The sequence below is a fragment of the Alligator sinensis genome, unplaced genomic scaffold (genome assembly GCF_000455745.1).
Source record: "Alligator sinensis unplaced genomic scaffold, ASM45574v1 scaffold1802_1, whole genome shotgun sequence".
Lineage (NCBI taxonomy): Eukaryota > Metazoa > Chordata > Crocodylia > Alligatoridae > Alligator > Alligator sinensis.
The window spans coordinates 24,566-37,952 of record NW_005843236.1 but is presented as its reverse complement, the minus strand read 5'-3'; the positions used below and the strand labels follow the sequence as shown (position 1 = coordinate 37,952).

Genomic DNA, 13,387 nt, shown 5'->3' with positions numbered 1-13,387 from the left:
CAGGAATTGTAATTCAAAGAAACCTGAAGAAAACTTTTAATGTCTTTTGGCCAACATTCATGATGTTAGAATAAAGAAATAAAGGAAGAGGGTTTCTTTTAAATCCCTATAACTTGATACCTCTTGACCATCATGACTTATTCTAGAAAAAGGGAAAGAAATGCAACCTGCCATTTATAGAATCTCTTCTATGAAGCAAACAATAATATTCATTCTGAGGTATTGCTGGAAGCCTTAGCAAGTACTTACCTTAACAAGCCTTGCAGTGTCATCTTCTGGATCCACAGGGACAGCAGAGGAGAATGCTGTACATGCTAGCAGAAGAAGTGGAAGGCTCTTCATTCTTAGTGTTGTTTCTGTGCCTCTGCTTACTGCTTAATCAGAAGTACTGCACACCTCTCCCAGATAGCCCGGTTTATATAGAGAATGTGTACATTAGCTGGTGACTAATTCACAATGTATAATATCCTCTCAGTAGCCAAACAATAGCGATACAAATAGATTCATCATCACATAGTGATGTAATACCAGTTAGCTAAGAGAATTCCCCATTTCTAATCTTTAATACATTTACTAAAGAAGTAAGACACTTCCAAATAAAATGAGTCCTGTGAGTCTTTGCCCTCTTTATGTACACAGTTTTGTACATATATTTTGTAATATTTGTATATAGCTAATACATATATTAAAGGCAGAATCCTCTGTCATTTTATTTTCACAGCAGTTTTCCAGACACACAGCTGAAACGTTGGGCATTTATGCTCAGTTTGTGCCTCTGTTACCATGCAGGGTGGATGTTCTCCAAAGCATGCACAGTATTCAGCTCTGTATATAAACCTAAGTCCTGACATTCTGTCTTGGTGAAAGATGAAGAGGAGGAGGGCAATCCTATGAGTTAGCCCCAACAGGTGAGGGGTTAGAGCACTTGTCCATAAAACAGATAGTTCAGATTCTTGCCTTCTTCCCTCACCCTTACTAACAGGGAATGTAAACTTGCATCTCATGGACTTCCCAGCACAGGCATCAGATCATCAAGTGACAAGTCCCACCAAGTGACACCCCAGTCTCCTGTCCAGTACTCCTTCTGAAGTTGAACCAAAGCACCTTGCATTTAATCCTCACCAGCTTAAAAGCAGTGGAGAAGTTTCTGCCCTATCATGAGAAAAGGTTTAGGCTAGAACCCAAGATATGCTCTCTCCTAAAGCAGCATCCATCTTACTGAGCCAGACACCCTCTACCTTGTTTGCTTCCTCCTGGCCCTATGTATCTTGCTCCATTGGCTGCTGATGGGGACAGCTTCAAATGGAAGGATCTGGGTAATGCCTGACTTGTGGCCCAGTAAATACAGCACTGTGTTAGGAAGTATAAAAAAATGTAGGTTGAAACCCACTCAAGGGCAGGTTCTTCTTTTCATCATCGGCCAGTGTTTGACATCCACTCTTTGTGGTACTTTGCCAGTAAGAAGTTCGTGACTTTGGCATGTACAAAGCTGTATACTAGCCTGGACTGAATTCTGTTCCCCTGTTAAATACAGGATGGGCACATCTACATGTGCTGATTTAAGGTGCATTAGCCATTTTTAAAGCACGTTAATGTGCAAAAGCAGGTATTAAGTTTAGGTGTGAATAGCTAAAGCACCTTAACGCACATGTAGACTCCCTAAGGCACATTAATGCTGTGTATGTTGACTGACTTGGGACTAACTTTAGTCCCAGGTCAGTCTGCGCACCACATTAATGTACCTTAGCACGTGCACATGTAGACGCATGCCCAAATCACCTTAATGCACATTAGACAAATACGGGTTAAGTTTAGGCACAGGTAAAAGTACGTGTAGACATGTTTAGTATGACATAGTGCTAAAAGATGCTTCTTAAACATATCTGAGGCTGGAGAGAAGTTAAAGAAGACTGTATTATGTAGCAGAAGACAGTGCTGTGATACATGAAACCCTATCTCTTATCTAAGTCCCATCCCAACTGAGCGGAAAATCAGACTGGACAAGAAAAAAAGTCATGAAGAATGGCAAGATTTTAAAATGTGTTTTTCTTCTAGGGAAGGCCAAAACGAAAATGTGTCCATACTTATTTGTTGCTGTGATAGTCCAGGAAATATGCAAGAGGCAAGAATACTTGTGGGTGATATCTTTTACTGGACAACTGCATGTTTGGGATAGACAAAGGCAGTTCGGCTGCTACTTAGCTCTGCTGTGTCTACTTCTCTTCCAGACTGCTTAGGAAGGGTACTGTGATACCAGAAAGCCTGCCTATGTCTATCCCATGCAGTTGGTCCAGTAAAAGATACCAGCCATAAGAATTCTTGCATCAGTATTTTTGGACAGATAACATTGCAGAATTGCTAGCATGGTGATGGGTCAGGTATTCACTTAGTCTGGTCAAACCTCAAGTTTAAAGCTTGTTCAACTTTAACTGAATGACCTAATCAGGAAAATGTTGCCTATTTTGAGGTGAATAATTTTTTTCTGATTAAAATTAACAGGATTCTGTCAGGATGTCACAGAACTGTCTCACTGAATCAACATTTTCTGATGAAAAAAGATATAATTGAAAAATCCCCCAAAAGCTTTCCCAAGTTTTGCCAGTCCTCCAGACTGCTCAGGACCCACTCTTTAACTTGTCATCACTCTAACTGCATTAGATTCCCATTCCTAAATTGGCACCCAAAGGGCTAAATCTTATTTCACTATATGGGCCTAAATGATTAATATGCAGAATGCACAATAGCAGGTTTTGGCAGTTACAAAGTCATTGTTTAACATTTATTTCACTCTGTGGTGAATTAGAATGGCCCTAAACATGTATCTTCTGGACGCAAAATGAAGGAAGAACCTACAAGCTGGCCCACTGCTGTTAATTTTGCAGTTAAGTTTCAACAGCTAAAATGGATAAAAAGCGCAGGAGAAGTTTCTCCCTACCCACGGCAAGAGCCCTTTTCTAGGCTCTGTGTTGCTGAGCAATACACACAACAGCTTGAGTACTTTCCTTTGGTCCCACGTCTCTCCCTCTCCTATCTGTCCAGTAGGTCAGCTCCTAGAACCTGAGCAAATTTTCTGACAACTAAGCTATTTGTTGCAAATATTTGTTGCCCTTCCTCGAGCATCTAAATACTGGTACAGCCTAGCTGTAGTTTGGGGTCTTATGCTTCACATGTACCCTTGGGTGATCCTAATCACTACACAGTCAACTGGCCATAGCACAGCCCTCTGGAGCTTGCTTACTTGGTGCATGAATGCTTGTGTGCCCAGACCTCAATTGCAAACTATGCAGAAGTGCCTGATCTGCATTTACCTGGCTCTGCATGTACAGTTTAGGCTCATAAAGCAAAACGGAATTTGCCAAAGTTGTGTTTAAGCTTTCCCCCTGCTTCCCAATGTCCATCATTTGTAAATGGCAATATCGTAAAGACTTTTAGTGCCCTCCAAATGCTGGGACTTGGCTTCTTCTCTGAAGCAAGTCTTGATCCACTCACAGACAAAATAGTTGAGGAGAAACTCTTCTTGGGGTGTCAGATTAGGTTCCTCCTGTGACAGGATATCCTGTTGGCGTGGGCAACTTACTGAATATTCATCTTTCTCTTATACTGCTTATATGACTGAAATGAAAGAGCAATCTTTCCTGGGAACTGGTTTTAGCTGTTACACCATTAGTTTTGAAAAGAATTTCACTCTCCCACCAGTAGGTGGACTAGTAAATTCTGTAGTCTAAGAATGCACATTTACTTACAAACATTTTGCCCTGTCTTTTGGACCCTAATCTGTTCACATTTCATCTGCTCATAAGCTCTTCTGAAATCGTCGTATTAATGCAAGAAAACTTATGCTATGACTTTTTCCTGTTGACACTGGAGGACCAAAAATGCGTAATGTGGTATTATATAATAGCATTCAATCTGTTACTGACAACTATTTTAGGTGTCTAGAAAACTCTGGAGTCCTGCAGTTTTGGATGGATGATCACTTGAGAAAAATGGGAGCTCCCCTAAAACCTTTCCTGTTTAAGATCTCATACAACGTAGCAATGTACAGCTTGTGTCACTCTTATTGTAAACCAAGACACAGTGAATGCTGAATATTTTCTTTAGAAAAACCAGATTGAAGCTGGTTTAGGATAATCTTCAATCATGAAAGAAATTGCTTCCCACTTTGGTAATTTTAAAAGCCTAATGTTCGTATTGATAGCAGGTTTAAGGCTAAAGGATATTGCCATGGGGAACAAATCAAAGTACAGCTTGTCACACAGTAAATCAGTATAATTAATCTGTTGTATTGAAACAATAAAATTCTAATGGGTCAGAGGCTGAGCTAGTTCCTGAGTCACAGCTCAGTGACTTACACCATCCCAGACATAACATCATCAGTCAAAATCAGTGGGTTTCTATTTTCAGGTTAAATAAAGGAGTGCCGCTGTTACAAGCCAACAACAAGTTTCTTGATTACAAAAGTAATACAGGTCAAATTCTTTGTTTTCTGGGTCATCCAGAAATATACTATCACCCAGCACACAGCACCCAGGAATCTGATTAGACTTGTGAGAGCTGGCACCTGTGGCTTGCTTTCAGTGGGAGCGTCTACACAAGACGTCTAATGTGCAGTAAAATAATTCTACTGAGCATTAATTAGCACAGCTGGCAAAAGCTGTGCTAATGCACTAATGCAACTTGATTTAGTCTAATGCACATTAACATCACTAAAGATTGTTCATCTGCATTAATGCGCAGTAGCACCAATTATGGCACATTAAGTTAGTACCTGTCACTATAGGTACTAAACATAATGCTTTGTAATTGAGGTGCATTAATGAACATGTAGATGTGCCCAGTGCTGGTGATAGTCCTTAGTTTATCTCTCTGACTCTAAATAATCTCTATAGGATTATGATTGGGGCCATTTGACTGTTCCTATTTCTCTTTCAAGTAACCAACATTGTCTCATAAACTACAAACAGATGTTGCTTTTGTTGTGGGATCAGCTATGCTGATCTGATTTATTGGCCAGTACATACATTGCTTGGAACTGTTTGGACCACTGCCACTCCCAAGACTTCAGGGACCCAATCCTGTGAGACAGCAAGCTGGGTGCTTGGCCCCAACAGAGGGAACTCCATGGGGTTTCTTTGCTCTGCAGATGAAATGCATACCCTTGGATCCATCATCCCCAAGGTAATATCCATGAAGTCAAACAGCAAGAATTTGCTATGGCTTGCAGCAATTTCTTCTTTTTATGTTTGGTTCAGATACTGGGTTACACTTGCAAGGTTTTCCTCACAGTTACCAGGGATAGAAATGTTAGTGCCACGTAGACACTAAAGGGACTGCCAAACCTTGCTGGTGTGACATACTGGCCAATACTTACTCAGTCAGGCTCCGCCTTCTTATAGGAAAAAAGATATGGGATGAAGTTCATGGCCCCAGTGAAGTTAATAAAGAAACATCCATTGTCTCCATCCCTCTAGGATTTTACTCATTTATTCCAACAGATACTTAAATTGTTTTCTATTTCTTATTTTCTTGTTTCTACCCTGAATATTGCCTTCATTTATCAAAACCACTTACAGATGCCTTTGATCATCCACACAACTGTCACAGACAAATGAAAGTATTGTTGTACATTGGGTTTTTGGTTGTTTGCAGTAAATTATCATTGCAAGTTAGTGTTTTATTGTGTAAATGAAAAAAAAGACTGCCTCATGCCCTTGAGGATAATTAATCACTGGTACTGCTCATCAAGAGGAGTGATACATATATCATTCTTGGGTGCTTTCATTCTCAGCTGGATCCTTTTCTTAAAGCTATCTTCTCTTTCAGCCACAGTGATTTATTAACCTTGTTAGTGCTTCCTTATATAGTAGGTCTCCCAATTTTCATCACTGCAAAAACATTGGGTAAAATGTTACAGATCATTTTATCAGACTAGGCAACCCAAGTGATCCTTTTTGTGTTAAAAAAATCTATGAATCTATGCACAATGTGCAACAAAATCTAAACTGCATATCCTGCATTGGTCTATAGGTTCTATAAGTTATGTTGACCAGAAAAGAAACACTGAGGAAGTTTTGGGTCTACTGTTAAGTAGTGGGGAGGAGTTCTAAACAGAAGATGCAAAGAAGGTAGAGATAATAAACAGCTACTTTGCCTCAGTCTTCAGAAAAACATAAGCTGAAACTAGGCTGACAAGGGTCCTTGGGTGAATTTGATATCTTTTACTAGACCAACCCAAATGGTTGGAGAACAGTTATTAAGCAAGCTTTCGGGTTCAAAAACCCTTTGTCAGGCTCAGGAAGCTTCGGTAGTTGGTGTGTGCTCTTCCTGGATGGAATGAAAAGTAAACAAGCCAGGGGCTGGGCTGGGCTGGGCTGGGGAGTCAGTTGCCAGGCAGATTATAATGTATCAAAAATCCAATGTCTCTGTTTAGTCCCTGATCTCTAGTATCCAGCAGGTTGATGAAATGGAGCTCATAGGCTTGTCTCTGGGAAGTGTTGTGTAAGTTTCCCTTGAGGATCAGGACTGAGAGATTGGAGAGAGAGTGGCCCTCCTGTGAGAAACGTGCCCCCACCGGTAATTGGGTGTTTCTGTCTTTGATGGATTTCCGGTGTGTATTCATTCTGGTGCGCAGTTGTTGTATGGTCTCTCCTACATATCTTCCATCAGGGCATTTGGTGCATTGGATGAGGTATACTACATTCCTGGAGGTGCAGCTGTAAGATCCTGGGATGCTGATGGCTCTGTTGTGGGGTGTAGTAATAGTGGGGGTGGTGGAGATGTGTTGGCAGGTTTTGCATTTCTTGTCATGGCACGGTCTGGATCCTTTTGGTGTGTTCTGGGCTTGAGGAAGTTTGCTTCTGGTGATGAGGTTGGCGAGGTTTGGTGCTTGTCTGAAGGCTAGGATGGGTGGCTCTGGGAAGATCTTTTTAAGAATAGGGTCTAAGCTGAAATTAGACACCTAATAAAGCTTATTTGGATAAAGAAGACAACCTGAAGGATGAGGTAATAAGAGAGACAGTCAGAGAGCTTTTGATAGATCTGAATAAATTCAAGTCAACAGGACCTGATGAACTTCATCCCAGGGTACTGACGGAGCTAGCAGAGGAGTTCTAGGAGCCCTTGCCTATAACATTCATGAAGTCATGGGAAACAGGTAAGATACCAGAGGATTGGAAAAGGGTGAACATTGTTTCCCCCTAAACAAGGCAAAAAGGAGGACCCAGAAAACTACAGATCAGTTAGCCTTACTTCAGTACCTGGGAAGTTACTGGAGTATAGCCTAAGAAAGTCCATTTGCAAGGATCTGGAGATGGAAACGTTGATCATAAGCAACCACCAAGGATTTACTATGAACAAATCATGTCAAACAAACTTGATCCCTTTTTTCAATGAAGTAACTACTTGAGTAGATAAAGGGAATGTTGTGTATATGGTGTATCTGGACTTCACAAGGCTTTTGACAAGGTCCCATATGATGTTGTAAAAAAACTAGAGGAATGTGGGCTACTGTAAGGTGGATAGACAACTGGTTCAATAGTCACAAGCAAAAGGTAATTATAAAATAGATCCATGTTAGAATGGCAGGTGGTTTTGAGTGGAGTCGCACAGGTCCAGGGTCTTGTGTCAGGGGCAGCTGCTAGAGGGCACGGGCCCCTCGTTGCTTTTGGAGGAATGGTAGTGTGCCAACCTTTGCTCCCACAAAGAGGCTGTGTGTATGTATGGGGAGTGACTGCAGCTATAGACAGTATGCATGGACCTGAAAACTTCTGGGCTGGATTATATGGCCTGCCAAATGAAACTACAAAAAAAGACTTCAAAAGGAGCCAGGTTGATTAATGGCTACAGCCAGCCCAACCATGCAGCTTGACCAGAGCAAAGGGCCATCAAAAGAAACAGTGAAAAAGGCCAGACCTAAGTAGGCCTAGGCTACAGGTAGTTTGGGTCACAGCTCCACTGGGAGCAGAAAGTTGCAAACCTCAACCACAGCCCAAATCTGGCAGGATTAGAAACTCCCAGGTTTCAGCCCTGTTTAAACTGCCAGGCCTAATTCCTGGCCAGCAAACTCAAGGAACCAATACTCTTTCTCCTAGTGTTAATCCCTTAAAAACTCAAATGAACAAAGGGGAAGAAAAGGAGGAGAGAGGAGTCCCAGACACTGGGACAATTCTCTCTCTCTCTCTCCCTTCTACCTGAGCTTCCCTTTGTGCTATCTGCAACTCCTTCTCCCTTGGACGAGACTTCAGTCTTCAGCATCCCCTAGCAGCTTCTCTCCCCACAAACCAGCCTAACTCACCTTATATCCCTTTGCATGACATCCCTCTAGCCTTGTCCAGGGAGAACCACACTCCAGTTCCTCTCCCATTGGCCTGAAGAATCCTCTGTTTCCGTTGGTGAGTGAGGCCAGAGGGTTTTATGTATTGTCCCCAGATACAGGCCCCAACTTGCCATGTGCTGAGCACATGGTCAAAACACAGGGGCCATCTTGCCCACCTAAGTAACATACACAAAATAACACAATACACAATCCAAGTGTGTCTGTATGGATGTTACACAAATACAAAATGTGTTACACGTGGCTGGAGGGCAGCAGTCTGGAGAAGGATCTGGGAGTCGCATCAACATGTCTCTGCAGTATGAGGCGGCTGCACAAAATGCAAATGTGGTTTTGGGAGGCATCAATAGAAATATTAGGTGCAAGACACGAGAGATGATAGTGCTTCTCTGTTTGGCACTGGGTAGGCCTCATTTAGATTTTTGTGTGCAATTTGGGGCTTCACATCTTAAAAAGGATGTGGAGAAGTTAGAAAGGGTCTAGAGGTGGACAACAAAAATAATAAAGGTCTTGGAAGATAAGTTATATGAGGAGAGGTTGAAGGAGCTAGGCATGTTCAACTTGCAGAATAGGTGCTTAAGAGCAGACATTATAGCAGTCTTCACATACTTGAAGGAAGAGGGAAAATACCTTTTCTTTCTTGCTACAGAGACTAGGACATCTACCAATGGCTTGAAGTTGACCAGTTGATTTAGATTCAGTGAGGCAGTAGAATAGACTGCCAAGGGAAGTTGTGGACTATCCATCACTGAAGGTGTTCAAGAAGAGTTTGGACAGCCACTGGTCAGGGATTATCTAGGTGTAGTTATGCCTATGTTCTCTCACAGGTATTTCCATTGCTTCTGGGCTTTACTGGTTGCTACATGGGGCTGGGAGGGAAATTTTTTCCCTGGTGCTCTACATATATCAGTGGGTTTTAAATTCTTCCTCAGAGGCATTGGGTGTTGGCTACAGGCTAGACTGGGGGATTTTGCTGGGGGGGGCCCATAATCGCTGGGACTTAAACTTGATGATTCCTGGCTAGAGGGTCTTGCCCCTCCACTCAGGGTCAGACTGATTGACATATTTGGAGCCAAGAAGGAATTTAACCTCATTGTCTTCCTCTGTAGCAGGAGTTGTGGCCCTTTTCCTGGGATCTCTTGAGCATATTTTAAATACCCATGCAGCACCTGGACATTGGCTGCCATGGTTCCACTTCTTTACCTGTGTCAGATTGAGCGTTATGTCTTGTGCTTGTGTCAGGGTTGCCTGTGTAGTTTTACTAAGAGGTTAGACAATGGATTTGTACAGAATGATCCCCCAAGGTAGGGATGATCCTGCCTCAGCCAGGGGGTTGGACTAGATGACCTCTTTGTCTCTTCCAGCTCTATTTCACTATGATGGTATGATTCAAACAACCAGTGGCAAATATAAGTGTCCAGTGCTAAAACAGAGACAATTCACGGTGCACAAATTAGAGAACCCTAACCCATACCCATAGGGATAGGACTACAATATTGTGTACAGTAGGAGCATTCTAATCCTAAAGATAAATTGAGGACTTAAAGGTAATACAAAGGGTAGAAACAACAATGCTTAAACAGTAGGGTTTTGAATGATTAAAATAACAAAAATGTCTTGATTGGGTAAGTGTGTTAAAAATAAATGGATGCAAACACATCCAGTGGAAAGGAATGGTTTCTATTCTATTCTCTATTTGATTAGAAAAAAAACAAGTTTTTCCTCACTGTAACAACAATGGAGTTATGTAATTACCTTGATCAGTTTTAAGGATTTTTTAATTTAATCTTGCATCTCTGACTTTTGCAGGATCAGACACTAAATAAACTATTAATTCTTGAAAATATGAAACAAAGGCAATTATGTATCAAAAATATTTAATTTTTTGGCAAATAAATATACAATTGAGCAAATAAATACAAAATGCCACTGCCCTATTTATTTATATGCATATACTCATCCACATGCTAAGTACTACATTTTCATTATTTACAGAACTACATATCATACAGAAGGTGTGGCTTGACTATTAAGCATAGGCTAAAATCAGAAAAAACATGTTTGTACATTGTAGATATTAATAAATGAAGAGTCATCTCCATGATTCATTTACACTGTTGTTTCCTTTCTTCTATACATCACTGTAAATTTCCTATTCTTAACAGGAAAACCAGAAGTTGGTCTTCAAGACACGAGTAACTTTCTTGGCATTTGGGTCAAACTCAAATTGCTTTTTCCCGTGGAAGAAATAGTAGTAGTCTAGGAATAAAGCAAATTGAACAGGTAAATATTCACTTTTTTCCAACAAGTCTGAAAATTATTGAGTCACTTACTCAAGCAACTTGCAGAACTACCTTATCTAAATAACACCATTTCTGACATGGATATATTTTCTTACTTTCTCAACACAATAACATTGAATAGATTGGGACCAAGCTGTGATATCCTTCCTCACATTAGATAGTACCTTAGCTCACAAGTGGCCCCTTTAACTCAGTACAGTAAAAGGCAAAATTCCACAGAAGTAGGGACATCAACGTTTCTATCTTTAGAAACATATGCAGCATTTTCAAATTGATTTAATCATACCTTGAGAAGTAATTTTGTGCCTATTTTACAAGTGCATAAGCTGAAACATGGAATGTTTAAGTGGCTTTATCAAAATCTCCTTAAATGTAGAATTATCATCAAGCAGTTTTTGACTCTCAGTCCTGTGCAGCCCACCTAACCACATCTGAACATTTCTGAATTAAAGCATCCTTGCTTGACAGTTTCTACTTACTTTTATTCTGGAAAGCAGCATCCACTTTTCCATTGATTCCTGGAAATTCATTTTTTATCAGTTTTGGTTTCTTGTCCATGGATTGACTTCTTTCATCATAACTGAGAAAAAAATAGAAACAACATGAAAAAAATGTAGAACAAACTAAAGGGCAGCTAAACTAACACCAAAGCACAAAGAAGCTGCTACTTTGAGCAAAGGTCATTTATCACTTAGATATCCTTATGCTAGTTTCTCAGATGATATACATTGGCACAACTCAATTGACTTCAGCAGAGCTTTACCAATTTACACCACCTCAGAATATAACCAAAGAATATTGAATATGTATATTTGACTCATGCTTCTTTTCAAATTAAGGTTATTTTTCTGCTTAATACTTAGGACATGAAGAAGTGAATAATCAGATGCTGAATAGGAATAAAAAGGATTTAGCAGCGTTCACTACAAAAACATTTATCACCAAAAAAATTAAAGCATGGCTACTTATGTTCAAACAATGGCTTCAGTCAGATATTTTACAAACTATGAAACTAAGCAAAGAGTCAGAGCTCATCTATTATTGGCACAGAATACTGGTCCTTGCTTATGTTAAGAAGAATTTCCAGCTGCTGAAAGTATATCTTCTCTGACACAAAGCTGAACAGTTTTGCTTGCATTCAGTAGAGAAAATGATAACCAACCATTTACTCTATTTCATTGTAATACATGGAACAGTTTCTCAATGTACTGTAATAATGCAATAATTCTAATGATAATAATAGTAACTGGACAGAGGATTTGGGGGTAATAATTTGACTTTTTTTCACCACAAGAAAGGGTACTGCATAATTGCGAATTATTTGTTCTAAAAGGTGGAGTAAATTATTATGTATCCTTTCCTAAGTAAGTAAAATAATTTTAAGGAGTCTTTCTTTAAAAAAAACCCGCCAACTACTCAATGGTTAAAATAACAGTGAAAAGAACTGCTCCATCTGTCTTTAAAGAATATTTAAAGAACTATTTCTGCACTGGCAATGGTGACAATTGGTTAACCAGCCTCTTACTAATGCATCCACAATCAATTTATGGTACAAGTTACTGGTAATGTGGTTTTGTTTTCTCCTACTCAAGAATCATCTCACCTCCAAATCTTGTTATCTACAAAGTAGTATATTTTCCTTTTATTTGCAAAATAAAGGGCTGCATCAATTTTTTTAATATCATTTGAGAGGCCCAGAGCATGGATTTTCTTGGGGTATCCAGGCAGCACGGCATCTCCTTTGACACTCCAGAATTCATTTCCTATCAAGAGAAGTTGATGAAAACATTTTATCATGTGCTTCTGTTGAGAATTATACACTATTTGTGCAGGGTATATTAATGAATAAATACAGAGATCCATGAATGTACCCTGTAAAACACACTAACTCCTGTGGCTACTGTAAATTGAATAATACCTTTAATTGTAATTTAAACACACTGTACAAAATTCACCTCCCCCCTGCAAAATAATTCTTCTATATGTTAAGAATAAATGTGGGCTGTCATTTTGAATTTAGACCCAACAGCTTTCAGGAAGAAAGCACAGTATCATATTTCTATATGTCTTTGGGGAATTTTGCCAGATTGATATTCAGCAAATAAGTCATTCTGAGCCTACTTTTTGTCTCTGAGCATAATATTTGTTAAAACTATAATTGCAAAACCTACCAATGAACTGGGTTGGATCAGTGCTCATGAACTCTCATTAAAAAAAAGAATGATCTTCAATTTCCTTAATTATTTCTAAATCAGGTAAAATGGGCTGAGGACACATGTAAGGAGAAGTTAGAAAAATTCCGATTCTGACCTTTAAAAAGGAACGTCTCATCTTTATCAGTGATTTCATACGCAGCATCAATACCAGAGCTCAGCTGTGACCAGAATGAAGATATTACATTAAATTCAACTTGTTTGATTGCAGGATGTTTGCGCCAGAAGTACCTGATACAGACAAGAGTATTTACATATTAAGTCATGTCTTCATGCATCATACTGTACTCAGAGAGTATTGTATACCCTCACACACAAGAATTCCATGCCAAGAAATATGTCTTCTATGCATTGTCCTTTGCTTACTGATGTTTGAGCACCAAGGGGTAAAGTCTTCCTTAGCCACAGAGACCAGAAATGGTTACCCGGCAATAGTATTTTCATCTCCTTACTTGAGATGAGGTAACCCAAACTGAACTGAATGTTCAGTAAGCGATTGCACTGTTGATTTATATAACAACACACTGATAGTTTCTATT

At 39.8% G+C, this 13,387-nt stretch overlaps 2 protein-coding genes across 2 annotated transcripts in view; both read right to left on the bottom strand.

Annotated features, from left to right (window-relative positions):
* Positions 1-342, bottom strand: part of LOC102387900 (interstitial collagenase-like) — a 9,182-nt gene extending 8,840 nt beyond the window's left edge. The window contains exon 1 of the mRNA XM_014526981.2: positions 250-342. Within this exon, the coding sequence (XP_014382467.2) occupies positions 250-342 (93 nt within the window). The remainder of the gene's footprint in view (positions 1-249) is intronic.
* Positions 343-10,220: 9,878 nt separating this feature from the next.
* Positions 10,221-13,387, bottom strand: part of LOC102386892 (stromelysin-1-like) — a 10,007-nt gene continuing 6,840 nt past the window's right edge. Inside the window, exons 7-10 of the mRNA XM_006038054.1 lie at positions 12,946-13,079; positions 12,239-12,398; positions 11,115-11,215; positions 10,221-10,591 (exon numbers count right to left, since the gene is read on the bottom strand). Coding sequence (XP_006038116.1) covers positions 10,491-10,591; positions 11,115-11,215; positions 12,239-12,398; positions 12,946-13,079 — 496 coding nt within the window. The 3' untranslated portion in view covers positions 10,221-10,490. The remainder of the gene's footprint in view (positions 10,592-11,114; positions 11,216-12,238; positions 12,399-12,945; positions 13,080-13,387) is intronic.